Genomic DNA, 14,114 nt, shown 5'->3' with positions numbered 1-14,114 from the left:
TGCTCGTTAGTTAACATTTATATATATATTTTCTATATAAATGTACTATATCCTTATAATTTCTTGATGATAGCATTCAAAATAGTGTATTTTGGATCAGATTTGTCGATGTTTGCAAGATAGTTCTGGGTCAAGTAGTCTGCGTATAGAGTTGTTAACTTTTGCGCGTGAACGTCATCGAGCTTTGTTTTGTACGCAATGAACTTTTTGAAAGATATTTGTAAATTGTCAATGTCCAAATTATCTGCAGGCATAAACCTGATATTGAGAGTGATATCGTAAAGTAGTAGTTCAACGTAGTGTTCTGGTAAGTCTTTTTCGATTGACACATTGTAATGTTCCTTCTTTAACCATTGTATTATATGGTTTAGTAAGTACTCTCTCTTCAGATCTTGAAACTCTGAAAATAACTGGATGTATTCGATACACCTGTCATATAAATACTCCAAAACATTTCTGCTCAACTCTTGGTCTACTTGAGAGTTGGTGATAGAATAATAACCCTGGTGTTTTTTAATAAAGGATGTTCCTAGGTTCTTCATAGCAACATCGAAGATTGCTAAAGCTACATCACCACGTAAAGCTGGGTTCGTGTCCTCTGATCCCAACATATTAAGGTCAGCTTCTGGCAATTCGTTCAACTTATCCTTCATTTTGTCACCTGTACTTGGTAATTGGATACCGTCTTGATCATAGTATGTATCTTCACCTTCTGTTTCTGCTGAGTTCAAATTTCTTGCTTCCTCTTGCTGTTTTAGCATATCTAGTTCTTGTTCTCTTTCGTTAATTAGGTTCATGACCTTTCTACGATTCAACAACTTAGTAACAAAGTTCAACTCAAATTTAATGTATTCATACCAGAGTTTTGGTACGTCGGGGTTGAACCTTAGACCATTTTGGAACACATTTCTACAGCTCTTGAAGTTCGCGTGAACTTCGTACTCGTACTTTGCACAAGATATCCATACGTCTACATTAGTTGGATGTAACTTGAGCAATTGATTGTAAACATTTTGGATTTTCTTATAGGATGCGTTTGTACCCTTAGATTTCAAATGATTTAGATATAAAGACCAGAATTTCAATTCTTTTGGGAATTTGTTACAACCTCTTTGAAAAATGTACAAGATCCTTTGTTGAATGGTATAATCTGAGATACTGTTTGACTTATTAGATTGTAGAATACGTTTTACTCGTTTCAATCTTAGCGCGTTGACATTCTTTTCATATTCAATATATCTGATGTAGTCACTTATACTGGAACCTCTGGAGCTAAGTCTATGTTCGAAATCTGTTCGTTTTCTCATGATTTTATTAACTTCATTCTTGGTAAAGAGGTTCTTTTGAACCAAATCATCAACTTCTGGAATACACTGTTCCAAATAATACCGTGTCCGTGATGACATTATTGCTTATAAGACTTAGCGTTATTATGATAAGCGTGGTCAAAAAAAAGCCCCTAGTTTTCCTGTCGATGTAGTTTAAACGTTGACAGGCCTTATAGTAGTTTTGAATAATATGAGATGAGCGATGAGCTTCTAGGTATTTTAAATTTTTATGTTGACAAATTATTTCTTTTTTCCTCAGGTGAACTTGATAAATAACCCGAACTACTAATCATACTTCTGTTGTATGAAGTCACAGGAGTAAAGGAAAGTTGATAGGTCATTGATATTTGAAGATTTTGATTAATACCTTACTTCATGTTCAATATCATAATATTGCTAAAAATGATATGAGGTCCCTACGGAATTACATATATATACATATATATAGAATCAATACTGACACTTTGAGATTAAAATAGGTAAGCTTAATGGTTTATTACCCGGACATGTTAATGTAGACAAATTTTCTAACAAATTGTTACTGTTAAGATTATGAAAGTATATTGGATTAATATATATTCCAGCAGGAACAGAGAGGCTAGATATATGTGTACAGCACCAGTTTGCGAAGCGTTTCCATATATTTGTTAGCAACCATCTAGCATCAACAGCAGGTGAAGACTTCTGAATCAATTATGTTCGCGACAAAGCAGGCTTCCAGCTTATGCAAAAATGTCCGCTTCTTATCAAAGAGTCAACGACCACTTCCTAATGCATGTCCACCACCAAAATATACACTAGCAACTGTTCGTGCATTCCCATCATTGGAACCATTGACATTTGCCCCAGTTCCAACTTCCGTTTTAGATGCACCATTGAGAAGGGATTTGATATGGCGCGCTGTTGTGTACGAAAACGATAACAAACGTGTGGGTGCATCTAATCCACCTGGTAGAAGCGACGTAGGCTACTCGAGAAGAAAGATCCTTCCTCAAAAAGGTTCTGGTATGGCCAGAGCTGGTGATGCAAACTCCCCTATAAGACACAATGGTGGTAGATCTTTGGCTAGAACCGCTCCAAACGATTATACTACTGATTTACCTAAAAAGATTTATTCTCTAGCATTCAATAACGCTCTAAGTTATCAATACAGAAACGGTAATGTCTTTGTCGTTGGTTCAGGAGACAGCGTCTCTCCTACTAATGCACTAGATTTGAATGATCTGGAGGTTCTACCCACAAGCCAAGACTCCCAGGATGGAGAGATCGTATTCGAGAAGTTTTTGGAATATCACAACCTAAACGGTAAGAAGCTTTTGTTCGTTATAAATGAACCAAGAGTTGGACTTTTCGAATTCAGTGAAAAGTTCAAAGATAAGGTGAACATTGTCCAAAAAGAATTCGTTAACGTAAATGATATTCTTAAAGCCCAAAGAATCTTCATTGAACTTGAAGCTTTGGAGTTCTTGGCCATTAGTAACAACATTTAATCTATACATACGTAAAATCTCTCCTGTATATATATAACAATAACAACTTTATTTCACATTACATTGTGTAGAAACAAACAGGCTCGTCCCCATATAATATCCAGCAGAAGAGAAATATGTATACTTGTACCCTTACTTATATGGTTTTGACGCTAATGCGCGATGATTGTATGTTAGACACAATACTTGGTCTTTTGTTGGGACTGTGTTACATCCGTACATTTTAACTATTAATTAGTATTGAAATTTGTAATATTTTATTTTCCTAAGACATGTTTATTTTTTCCAAAAACAGTATTCGTGAGGCGTGGTCAATATTTAAAAATTAACCCCCCCTCCTCAACGCATTGGGCATGGGTTCGATGAGACTGCCCTCAATAGTCTACCCATGGTATCGTAGACCTGTAGCGACGTTCTGGGAGGTTTCTGCCTACGAATCTCAAACACTTCCTGGAGGCTAGAGGCCCCCGCTAGAGGTACCTCTTCCTATCCATAATCTCCTGGGCAGAGATGGGAATGCTAGGCAGAGACCTGGTTCCAATCAACGTTGGTGCTGTACCATTCCATCCTTGGGTAGCAGCTTCACCGGACTGGTAGTTTGTGCCGTGAACCTTTGAATTTTGCAATTAGTGGTTAATTCATAATTTGAAGAAAAGTTGTTTAAACAGAGAATAGTAGTAATAGTAGTAGTACGTTATATTCACTAGTGTGTTTAGAGCATAGGATTCGAAACAGAACGAGTAAGAAGCAAAGATGTCTCTAGTTGTTCAAGAACAAGGTTCCTTCCAACATATTTTGCGGTATGTTTAATTATAGAAAACGACTTAGATGATGGGAAACGAAAACAACCAAATGAAATCAAATGAAAGAGAGTGTGATATCGACAAACGATTGAGGCAATAGAACTTCATGATGAATGATAATACGCTACGTGAATAGAGTGTGATTTATTGTGCAAGGATGATATATTAATGACTTATAGTAAAGTAGCACGTATGGTTTTGAAAAGAAGAATATAATGAAAAAAGTATAATGTATTCTGTTGCAACGAAAGGACGTTTAAAAAGCGGTTACTGAACTCCTCACTTTTCTAGTTAATATTTGGGCTAATAATCACAGAATTTGGAGTTAATATTGTAAAGCTGAAAGCAGTTGAAAAGTCTCGATAAAGAAATATTTGATATTCACACACTTTGTATCGTATCCCATGTTAACAATCCATTCAATTTTACTAACAATTTTAATTCGTTGAATATTTTAACAGTTTGTTGAACACCAACGTTGATGGTAACATCAAGGTTGTCTACGCTTTGACCACCATCAGAGGTGTCGGTCGTAGATACGCCAACTTGGTTTGTAAGAAGGCTGATGTTGATTTGCACAAGAGAGCTGGTGAATTGACCCAAGAAGAATTGGAAAGAATTGTCCAAATCATGCAAAACCCAACTCACTACAAGATCCCAACCTGGTTCTTGAACAGACAAAAGGATGTCAACGATGGTAAGGACTACCACTCCTTGGCTAACAACTTGGAATCCAAGTTGAGAGATGACTTGGAAAGATTAAAGAAGATCAGATCTCACCGTGGTATTAGACACTTCTGGGGTTTGAGAGTCAGAGGTCAACACACCAAGACCACTGGTAGAAGAAGAGCTTAAACAAGAGAATGAGTGGTTCTCTATTTTGGAAATAGTTATCGGTGGCAATAGAATGCTTGCAACATTGTTCAGGTTCTCTACTGCTTCAAAACATGATCGTTAACTTATAATTTAGAATTTTTTATCATTATATTATCTCTTGTATAACTATCAAAAAACTATACGTTTAGTATTAATAGAACTTGCAACTTCATATATGCGTTTTGCGGAATGACTTTTCTCGTTTCCAGCATACATGGTAAGATCTGTAAACCTGATTTACTATATATAATATCGGTGCGCATAATAACACTAGTAAAAAAATGCGTAAGTATAAAAGTCATGTCATTATTAATAGTTTCCTAAATAGATATGGTGAAATGTTGGGTATGTAAAAGTCTATGTATTGTTACAATTAATCTTTTGAGGATGACTGAAAAAAGAATCAAACTGCGTTGACATTTAATTCCTTTAGTATGCCTCTGTTAGAATTGAAGTTCAGTTTCCCACTGGCTATGGACTCGTTGATTTTATTATTCTCGGTATTTCCTTTAATTGGAGTAGAATGCATACTCTGAATAGCACTGCCATTTATTAGTTTATTGACCCTGTTGTTAGGACTGGTATACACACGAGCTAACTCGTTATCCTGTTTCAATCTGAATGTCAAAACTTTTCCCTTTTCTGAAGGTGACGACTCTTTTTCTGTTAAAGTAGTAGCAGTGGTGTATCTTGGAACATCAAGCTTTAATTTCTTTTGGAATTTCTGTTCATCTACCGGTGTGACGATAGTTGCATTCGCACTGTTACGCCTATTGGAAGTCACCGTCATTGAGGGCGTATTTTCCGTGTCCGATTGTTTTGGCGCGCTAGAAAAAGAATCATCTGTTTTGTCGTCATTGACAAGCGTAATAGACTCAGTAGAAATGCTGTGTTGTGGTTTATCGACAGTTGGGCTAGTTGAACAATTACTTTTGCTACCCTCAGAATCCGTGAGGGGAGAATTTAGTTGTTTTGAATCAGTTCTTAGTTTCTTCCTGAAGTTCTGTCTTCTATTCTGGAACCAGACTTGAATAGCCTTCTCGCTCATATTGCAGATTGCAGCCAATTCAGCTCTTCTCTCCTTGGAAGGAGCTGGGTTCACCTCAAATTCTCTTTTCAAGGTTTCAGACTCGTTCTTGGAAGTTCTTCTTCTCTTACGTCTCGCCAGCTGAGCGTTATCTATGGATGGTTCATTAGAAGGGAAAGTTTCTTGAGAGTGAGTGATGAATGCAAAGGACTTTGTCTTGGTAGACTTCTTTTTCCCCGACACCGAGGAGTTTTCGACTGGTTCAGGGTCTGCCAGTATCAGGCTGGTGTTTGCACTGCTAGATCTCTTATTTGCCCTAGGTTTTTTTGAGGGTGTATGGTGAAGTGAGCTGGTTTCTGCCAGCTTGAGGTTTAGACTGAGGCTTGCTCCGGCACTTGGTGTTGTGTTTGAGGTTCTTGAGATGGGGTGGAGCTGCTGCTGCTGTTGCTGTTGTTGCTGCAATAGGGGAGCCGATGCAATAACAGGTTCCGAACCTGTCACGTGACTTACGTCACAACTTCTAAAGTTGCTCTCGCTGTGAATGTTGCTGCTGCCAGAAATAGACACATTGCCCATTCTAAGCATGCTAGTGGTTGGGGTGATGGAAAGCAGGTTGGTCCTCAACACGGGCGTCTGAGGCTCGTTGCTGCTCAGCGGAGGCAGCTTGATGTTTCCTTGGATGTCCAATCTGAAACTCATGCTAGCAGGCCTAGGCAACGGGGAGGAAGTAGCGGAACTCGCAGCATCTATAATAGTAGAAAAGGAAGGCAGCATAGGCTTCGACATGTCCTGGTGGTATGTATGTGTGTGTGTGATTGTGTTAATAGACAAGGAAGTCTTCAAGTTATAGATTGAATCACTCACTCAATACCTTCTAGCGTATGCCCAATCAGCACATCAAAGCGTAGATCACTAGTCGCAGTGAATATAACTATCTCTTTATATATACAAACACACATATCGGGCACGACGCCAACGACGACTCTCACCGTTGCTTGAAACGTCAATTAAATTTACAAAAGGATACTAAATACTGTTCGCTGCAATTATGAACCCAACCATTTTGGGCAATACACTTAGAAAGACTAGCGAACCGCAAGAATCCGCCAACTAACAAGATTCCTTCACTTCTATTACTCAAACCGACCTGCGATGGAACTGCGGTCCATCACCACTCCGAATCAGGATATTGAACGCTAGAACACATTTTTGGCATACTGCCAAAACGCAGCTCCGCCAAATCTAAACATCACTTACATTGCATAAACAAGAAACAAAATAGAAAAATACGCGACCGCATTACGTAAAATCTCTGCGTGTGCCTGTATCTTTGTTGACATTTTTGTCGAATCCATCAACTATTTTCGTTGCGTAGACGTGCATTTTTTTTGTTTTATTTTTTTCAGTTTTACATATCCAGAATATGCAAAGACGCGAACTTCATTTTCAGTGATTATTCTCTGAAGACACTGTGCAAGGAAGAAAATTATGTAAATAAAAAAAAAAGCCTTTGTTGGGGGGATGGGTGGTCAACAGTGGAATTCCTGTATGTTTGGCGTTTCCAGTCAGACGCGAATTTTTATGCGCTCCCGGAGGGAAAAACAAAAAGGTTCTTGCGGCAATAGGTGCTTAACACGCTCTAAACAGATATGTTATTGGCATTCCGCCCTGATTCACTTTGGTTCATTTTAGTTCACTTCAGATCACATCCACATAAGCAAACAAAAAAAAAAAAAATTGAAACAGGGGTCTGTTGGTCTATAGTTGGGGAATGGCAGAGAGAGAGAGAAAGAGGCAGGGGACTTGGCAGATCGCCCTGGAGTCGCGTTTTCCGGGTAACCTCTGGATTTGTGTTTGTGTGTGCCAGATTTTATTTTGTGTTGTTACCCGCAGTACCGAACCTTTTTTTTTTCTTCTGTCAACTTTATTACCTGAGCACGCATGGACATGACATGATTGATTGATTGATGGACATTAATATTGGTTTTACAATTGAAGGTGAATTATGTATGAAATGGCAATATTCAACTGAATAGCCAAAAATTAGTTAGATTGAAAAGACAAGTGCCTAGGGAGAGTAAAGGTTGAAGGCAGGGTTCGAGGTCATTCGTTAGGAACTGGAAAAGAACGTTGGATAGTTGAGAAGGATTTGAACAGTTCACGGTCGCCAGTATAGCTTATAGTTAGGGCTTCGTTTTTTTTTAGAGGAAAAGCGTATGCATGGTAGTATATCTATGGACGAACCTCGGTTAAGGGAAAAGGAGGAGAAGCCAGATAGGCTGGAAGTAGGGGGGAAACCCCAAGGGCCTCAGGAGCGTGAGGGTTCCTATTTCAGGGTATGGAAGCAAGTTATCCATGTTGTGCTGTTGCTTGGAACCATTGTGACTTATTTTTACTTCTTTCGCCGAGAGAATTTAACTCGTCCATTAGAGGAGCTCAATGGGGAAGTACGCGGGTTTACAACGTCATTGAGTGACGATAGGAATGTTTCTTCTGCTGATATACTGTCAATGTTGAACCTCAGTCCAAATCAACCGGTTAAAATCACAGACTTAAGCGGTAAGAGAGCCCGTCATTTGAAGGGAAGATTCTTACACATTACGGATATGCATCCGGATCTCTACTACAAGGAAGGAAGCTCCACCCGTAAAACGTGTCATAGAGGGAAACCCCAAGACGATAAGGATAGAGCGGCTCGATTTGGTAACGCAATGATGGGCTGTGATGCTCCTCCAGCTCTCATGGACTATACGTTGAAATGGATTGAGGACAACCTTAAAGATGAAATTGACTTTATCATTTGGACAGGTGACAACGTGAGACACGACAACGACCGTATGATTCCTAGAACAGAGCAGCAGATTTTTGACATGAACAGACATGTTAGTGAACTTTTTTCTAAGAAGTTTAGGGACCCTAGTTCTCAGGATCCTAGGGAGTTTACAGTAAAGATAATACCCTCGTTGGGAAACAACGATGTGTTCCCACACAATATGTTTTCCACCGGTCCCACATTGCAGACAAGAGAGTTGTTCGATATATGGAGAAACTTTATCCCACAAGAACAGCAAAATACCTTTGATAGATACACTTCATTTTTCGTCGAAGTTATTCCAGGCCAATTAGCTGTCATATCTTTGAACACCTTGTACCTGTTTAAAGGTAACCCATTGGTGGATAACTGCAGTTCCAAGAATCAACCGGGCTATAAACTGCTCCTATGGTTGGGCTACACTCTACAAGAGCTAAGGAGCAGAGGCATGAAAGTATGGCTCAGTGGACATGTCCCACCAATCGCAAAGAATGCAGATTCTTCATGCTCAGACAAGTTAGCACTATGGTTGCATGAGTATAACGACATTATTATTGGCGGTGTATACGGACATATGAACATGGACCATTTCATCCCAATAGATGGTAAAAAAGCATGGGACAACCTTGCTGAAGATTATTCGGCATTGGAGTTCGAGGCACGTGATTTTGTTGAGGATGCATCTGCAGGAAGACGGATAACCATAGAAGGGGCCAAACCTGTGAAGAAGGTTAGTTACATGAACAGAGTACGCGATCAATATTACTCCAAAGTGGCTGCTAAGTATGATCGTGTTTCCAGAAAGGATCCTTTGTTTGAAAGGTACAGTTTAGTGCATGTTGGTACGTCCATCATCCCTACCTTCAATCCTGGTTTCAGAGTTTGGGAATACAATATCACTGCTTTGCAAACTCAAGAAGTGCATGTGCATTCGTACCAACCATGGGATACCTTTTTTGAAGAGTTGGAGGAGAAGATCGAATCAGAATTGTTACGCCCAACTCTAGAAGAGGAGGAGGAAAGAGAACATGAACAAGAAGAAGATGAAAATGACGATGACATAAGCATTGCCAAGAAGAAGAAAAAGGGTAGGAAGGGCAAGAAGGGCAAGAAGGGCAAAAAGAGACGGAAGGATTGGTGGAAGGACGACAAGACGATACCTAGGAAGAAGCCAAAGGACATCGAACCTGGACCATCGTACGAAAACCAACTCTTTTCCCCTCTACGGTTTGTTCAATACTATGCCGATTTGAAGCAGATTGACAAAGATTATCGGAAACTAGTTGCTGAGGGGAAGAGCGAGGACGAAGCTGCATCGATTGCATTCCAATACCAAGTCGAGTATACTTCTGATCAAAAGCCATATCCGATGAAGACCCTCTTGGTGAAAGATTACATGAAATTAGCATCTATGTTAGCGCTAGATGACAAAGTTTGGGACAAATACCTAGAACGAGCATTCTGTTCTAGCGGATACGAGGAGTAGTAGTAGTAGTAGTAGTAAGTAATAGTAAGCTTATCAATTTAAAAGAAAAAAGTCAGTATTTGTTTCCTTACTTACTTACTATATATATACACATATATGTACTGTAATATTTTATATGTGTATGAGGGTGGAAATTTCTTTGTACATAAAAGCATCGTCACATCAGGGAAGCCTAATTAACCAGCGCCCACATGTATGTGCGTCTGTGTTTTTTTCTATTCTGTCTTGATCAAAAGAGCTGACACAGCGCTGCTGGTGTTGGCAAGTGAAATGAAATCGGAAGAAAAAAAAAAGAGGGGATAAAGAACCCAAGCCGGACAGGCGCTCAGGCTAAGCCAATAACTTATTCCTTGTTAGCGGCAGCGAAGTATTCCTTAGAAGCTTCGACGTCTGGCTTGATGGTAGCGGAACCTGGAGTCCAGTTACATGGCAAGACGGTACCGTTCTTGTCGGTCCATTGGAAACCTTCGACCAATCTCAAAGCTTCTTCAACGTTTCTACCGACTGGCAAGTCGTTGATGGTGATGTGTCTCACAATACCCTTTGGATCGATCAAGAACAAACCTCTCAAGGCAATACCTTCTTCTTCGATCAAGACACCGTAGTCTCTGGACAAGGAGTGGTTGGTGTCAGCAATCAATGGAATGTTGACTGGACCTAGACCACCGTCCTTTCTAGCAACGTTGGTCCATGCCAACAAGGAGTATTCGGAGTCAGTGGAAGCGAACAAAACTTGAGCACCAATTTCTTCGAACTTCTTGGCAGCTTCAGAGAAGGCAATGATTTCAGTTGGGCACACGAAGGTGAAGGCCAATGGAATGAAGGCCAAGACAACGTACTTACCCTTGTATTTTTCTAGGGAAACTTCGTCGAAAACACCGTCAATGACAGCGGTCTTCTTGAACTCTGGGGCTGGCTTTTGGACTTGGGCAACCATTTTTAATTGATGTTAGTTATGGGATTACTGGTGTGGTAATTGAGTATTTTAGAAAGCAATTGCAAAGTCTAAACTAATCAATCAAACTAGTTTTACTACAGTGGCAATAGAAATCCTTAATGTTGGTTCAAAATATGTTGCCTCCCTTTATATATATTTTCAACATCTGCACAATCAGGATTTTTTCCCAATGAAAAATTGGCTAATTAATTAATTAGCTGCAAACAGAAGAGCGAAGGGCTGCGAAATAGATTAGTGTTACCCGGGCTCTCTTTTCTTGTCTTTTAGTCAGGATTTCGGAAGATTCTGGAACTCCAGGCGCTAAGCGAGCGAGCTAGCTGCTGCGTAGTGAGGGAAATCCCGGTCCAGGCTAGAGGGGCAGGCCTGGTCTGGGCTGGGCCCAGCCCAGACATGTGCTTATTAAAGTGGGAGTTAGGGGCGGGGCGAGACGAGACGAGACGAGACATTCGGGGTCTGGGGCCCGCTGCGGGGCTGACACAGCACGCGGTACTTTCTGGGAGAGATTTTAAAGCCCGGGCGGGATCCATGATTAATTGATTTATTCCCATTGCATTCATGACTAGACTATGCTATACTAGCTGTAATACTGCTTATCTTATTTGAGTCGAGCGAGAGTCTAGAGGTAGTGGCGAAATTAATAATAATTGAAATATGTATCACGTGCCTGTATGAAATCCAAAGGCGCTATATACCGATATACATGGCGTAGGCCACTCACTCACTAGCCTCAAAGCGCGATAAGGTCCTCGTCCTGGGATTGCTGAATAAGCCGTTCCTCGATGATCTCCTCGAATTGTCTCTCGAAGGAGGGGATGAAGAGTAGCACGAACAAGAGACAGTTCTTTACGATTCCGACGAGGATATTGTCTGTGCGTGGGTCGGGGACCGCGTAGCGCATGAACTGGGTATTGGAAAAGAAGTTCCAGGGCTCGTAGATGTCTAGCCATAGTTTTATGTAATCTGATGCGGTCATGTGGGATCTGTTCACGCGCCAGTTGTACTTCCTCATTTCGTGAACCATGGCAGCGGCCCAGGGCTCTAGAGTGTGCATCTCCTGGGAGAGCAATGGCTCGCACTTTTCGAGCAAGTCGCGGAACAATTCGTAAAAGATCGGCTTGGCCCTTTCCTGCGAAGGCAGAGACAGTAAGAATTGTTTCAACACGTATGAGCTGTGCGACGCCAAGCGGTCGTTTTCTGCGAGCTGTTGGTTTACCTTGGGGTTGCGCTTCACCTCGTGTAACAACTCGTTTGCCAAGTCCTGGTTTGCGTCCATGCGGCTGCATAAGAGGGGCAATATGGTCCGCATGCGTGCCAACGACATGAAAAAGGCGGTGTTGAACTTTTCGCTCTTAATCAACGTCCTGATCTGCTCTTGTTCCTGGGTCGTTAAGCTGTCCGCTGAACCTACCACGAGCTTTCTCACCTTCTTGCTGAGTTTAAACTTGATCCACACGCTTCTTATGGTGAGTCCCGTGACTAGCAAACAGAACGCCCATAGTGGTAGTCTAAGGTAGAGTCCGAACCCCAAAGACATTAGCAGACCGTTTCTCCCCGTGATCATCTCGATTATCAGGACAAGCGTTTCCCGTCTGAAAAACCTACCCATATTCATCCGACGCAGGAAGTTGAACATGTTAGGCAATCGCCCTACACCTCCTCTGCGCCTCTGTCCGTCTGCTTCTTGTTGATCACCCCCGTTATTTGGTGTCGCAGGAGTGTCGGGCAAAAGGCCCTCATCCTCAGCAATATTCCCCAAATACTCACCGTTCGTAATACGCTCGCCGATGGCATTTTCTATCGAAGCTCTAGCTGACGCAGTCAGTTGTACGTAGCCACCTTGGAAATGTACCTCGTCAGGGCAAAGCTTGATGATACGATCACCAATCTGCAACTCAAAGTATTGTGTTTCCAACTGCGACCGCGGAACGATGTAGTCCTTATTATTAACGGTGACACGTTCATATGTCTCATATGACCTGGAAACAGGTAAACCCTCGGAGGTTACAACTTGTACTGGCTGTTGGTGCGTTTCTGGAATAGCATCGACAGTTCTGGTTGGCGTTGGTGAAGGTGTAACTGAACGTGTATTAGAATACGATACAGGAGCGGTGTGTCGTTGAGAATACGTATCAGTTGAGTCCGTGGCCCGCATAGGCGCCGAGCCAGTGAGTGAACCCGAGAGAGCGGCTGTAACCGAATCACCATTGCTGTTGCTGTTGCTGTTGCTGTTGCTGCTGTCCTGACTCTGCGTTCTAGTTGGCATGAAATCGAATCTATCCGGTGCAAACAAGAGCTCAGACCAGAACCCTGGACCCGGTTCCGAATATTCGTGAGATATATGAACGTGCAACTTGGCTCCGTTTGGCTCCGTGATAAACTTCAGGATCTTGTTCGGCTCGTTTGAAGCGCCGTTCAATTCGTGTATTATACATCCCTTGTAAATAAGCTTGATATCGCTTGGTTGCAACCGCAGTGCATGAGCGTAAACAGAGCAAATAAAGTTCTTGACGTCCAGCACCGTGGTTTTGCTGTTCACAATCATTTGTTGAATTGTAAATTTAGCCTCAGATACAAACTCAATAGTAACACCTTCCTCCATTTGCGAATGTCTCACCTTACAGAGCAACGAGCAGTACCCGTTGGCCGTTGGGACAAAATCTATCCCCAAGAGATCGCTTAAAGTCAAGTCCTCTGTAGTTTCTGAAAGATTTATTGGGTGCGACCTCCCAGCGATATCAAGCGCAATAACATCCTCCAGCGTATGCTCTTTCACAGAACACATTTGCTCGTCCTCATTCTGGCGTTCGTACTGGTTCAACTCCTCGATAGTCAGCTTCGCCAAATGCGATATCGTCGAGTGCAAAGACACATCTTGCAAACGAGCCTTGAATATCTTTTCCACAGAGAGTATATTGCACTGGCTTTGGACCATAGTGCGCGTGAAACTATCCGGATTATAGTACGTGGGCTGTAACGAAACCGCTTTGTTGCTTTTCTCCAACCTTAGTCGTATTACACCTGGATAATTAGGCTCGATCTGTTGGCACTGCAATTCGCCATCCAAATCACCGGTCTTATAGCTAAGCGTGAGATCGTTCACCGAAAACTTGATCCCAACCCCTTGTTGTTGCACCAGTAGGTGGTGTATGTACTGCTTGAGCCTTAACACCGAACACTTAGCATGCGCCCTAATTGTCAAATTCGTTCCAGTTAACAACTGCGGATCACTAGACCACACGCTGAAATGGTACGCCTTCGAAGCAAGGTATTCCATGGTGTAGCAAAATGTTTCCAATGATTCCTATATGCTATCCAGCCGAGTATGCGGTTTTTT

General features: G+C 41.5%; 7 protein-coding genes across 7 annotated transcripts; 3 read left to right on the top strand and 4 right to left on the bottom strand.

Moving 5' to 3' along the window:
* Nucleotides 1-53: 53 nt before the first annotated feature.
* UTP6 (snoRNA-binding rRNA-processing protein UTP6) lies at nt 54-1,406 on the bottom strand (the record flags this gene model as incomplete). The annotated part of the gene is made up of 1 exon (XM_022819904.1): nt 54-1,406. The coding sequence occupies one exon, from the start codon at nt 1,404-1,406 to the stop codon at nt 54-56; it is 1,353 nt and encodes a 450-aa protein (XP_022676424.1).
* A 617-nt stretch (nt 1,407-2,023) lies between these two features.
* Nucleotides 2,024-2,818, top strand: YML6 (mitochondrial 54S ribosomal protein uL4m; the record flags this gene model as incomplete). Its single annotated transcript, XM_022819903.1, has 1 exon — nt 2,024-2,818. One exon carries the CDS (start codon nt 2,024-2,026, stop codon nt 2,816-2,818), a length of 795 nt encoding a protein of 264 aa, XP_022676423.1.
* A 753-nt stretch (nt 2,819-3,571) lies between these two features.
* On the top strand, nt 3,572-4,476 carry RPS18A (40S ribosomal protein uS13; the record flags this gene model as incomplete). Its single annotated transcript, XM_022819902.1, has 2 exons — nt 3,572-3,618; nt 4,083-4,476. The coding sequence occupies 2 exons, from the start codon at nt 3,572-3,574 to the stop codon at nt 4,474-4,476; spliced, it is 441 nt and encodes a 146-aa protein (XP_022676422.1).
* A 424-nt stretch (nt 4,477-4,900) lies between these two features.
* On the bottom strand, nt 4,901-6,310 carry YHP1 (Yhp1p; the record flags this gene model as incomplete). The annotated part of the gene is made up of 1 exon (XM_022819901.1): nt 4,901-6,310. The coding sequence occupies one exon, from the start codon at nt 6,308-6,310 to the stop codon at nt 4,901-4,903; it is 1,410 nt and encodes a 469-aa protein (XP_022676421.1).
* Nucleotides 6,311-7,740: 1,430 nt separating this feature from the next.
* On the top strand, nt 7,741-9,822 carry PPN1 (endopolyphosphatase; the record flags this gene model as incomplete). Its single annotated transcript, XM_022819900.1, has 1 exon — nt 7,741-9,822. The coding sequence occupies one exon, from the start codon at nt 7,741-7,743 to the stop codon at nt 9,820-9,822; it is 2,082 nt and encodes a 693-aa protein (XP_022676420.1).
* A 343-nt stretch (nt 9,823-10,165) lies between these two features.
* Nucleotides 10,166-10,759, bottom strand: TSA2 (thioredoxin peroxidase TSA2; the record flags this gene model as incomplete). The annotated part of the gene is made up of 1 exon (XM_022819899.1): nt 10,166-10,759. The coding sequence occupies one exon, from the start codon at nt 10,757-10,759 to the stop codon at nt 10,166-10,168; it is 594 nt and encodes a 197-aa protein (XP_022676419.1).
* A 748-nt stretch (nt 10,760-11,507) lies between these two features.
* USA1 (Usa1p) lies at nt 11,508-14,054 on the bottom strand (the record flags this gene model as incomplete). The annotated part of the gene is made up of 1 exon (XM_022819898.1): nt 11,508-14,054. The coding sequence occupies one exon, from the start codon at nt 14,052-14,054 to the stop codon at nt 11,508-11,510; it is 2,547 nt and encodes an 848-aa protein (XP_022676418.1).
* Nucleotides 14,055-14,114: the final 60 nt, after the last annotated feature.

The sequence above is a fragment of the Kluyveromyces marxianus genome, chromosome 4, assembly GCF_001417885.1.
Source record: "Kluyveromyces marxianus DMKU3-1042 DNA, complete genome, chromosome 4".
NCBI classification, from domain to species: Eukaryota; Fungi; Ascomycota; class Saccharomycetes; order Saccharomycetales; family Saccharomycetaceae; genus Kluyveromyces; species Kluyveromyces marxianus.
The sequence above is the reverse complement of the archived record's forward strand: the minus strand, read 5'-3'. Positions and strand labels throughout refer to the sequence as shown.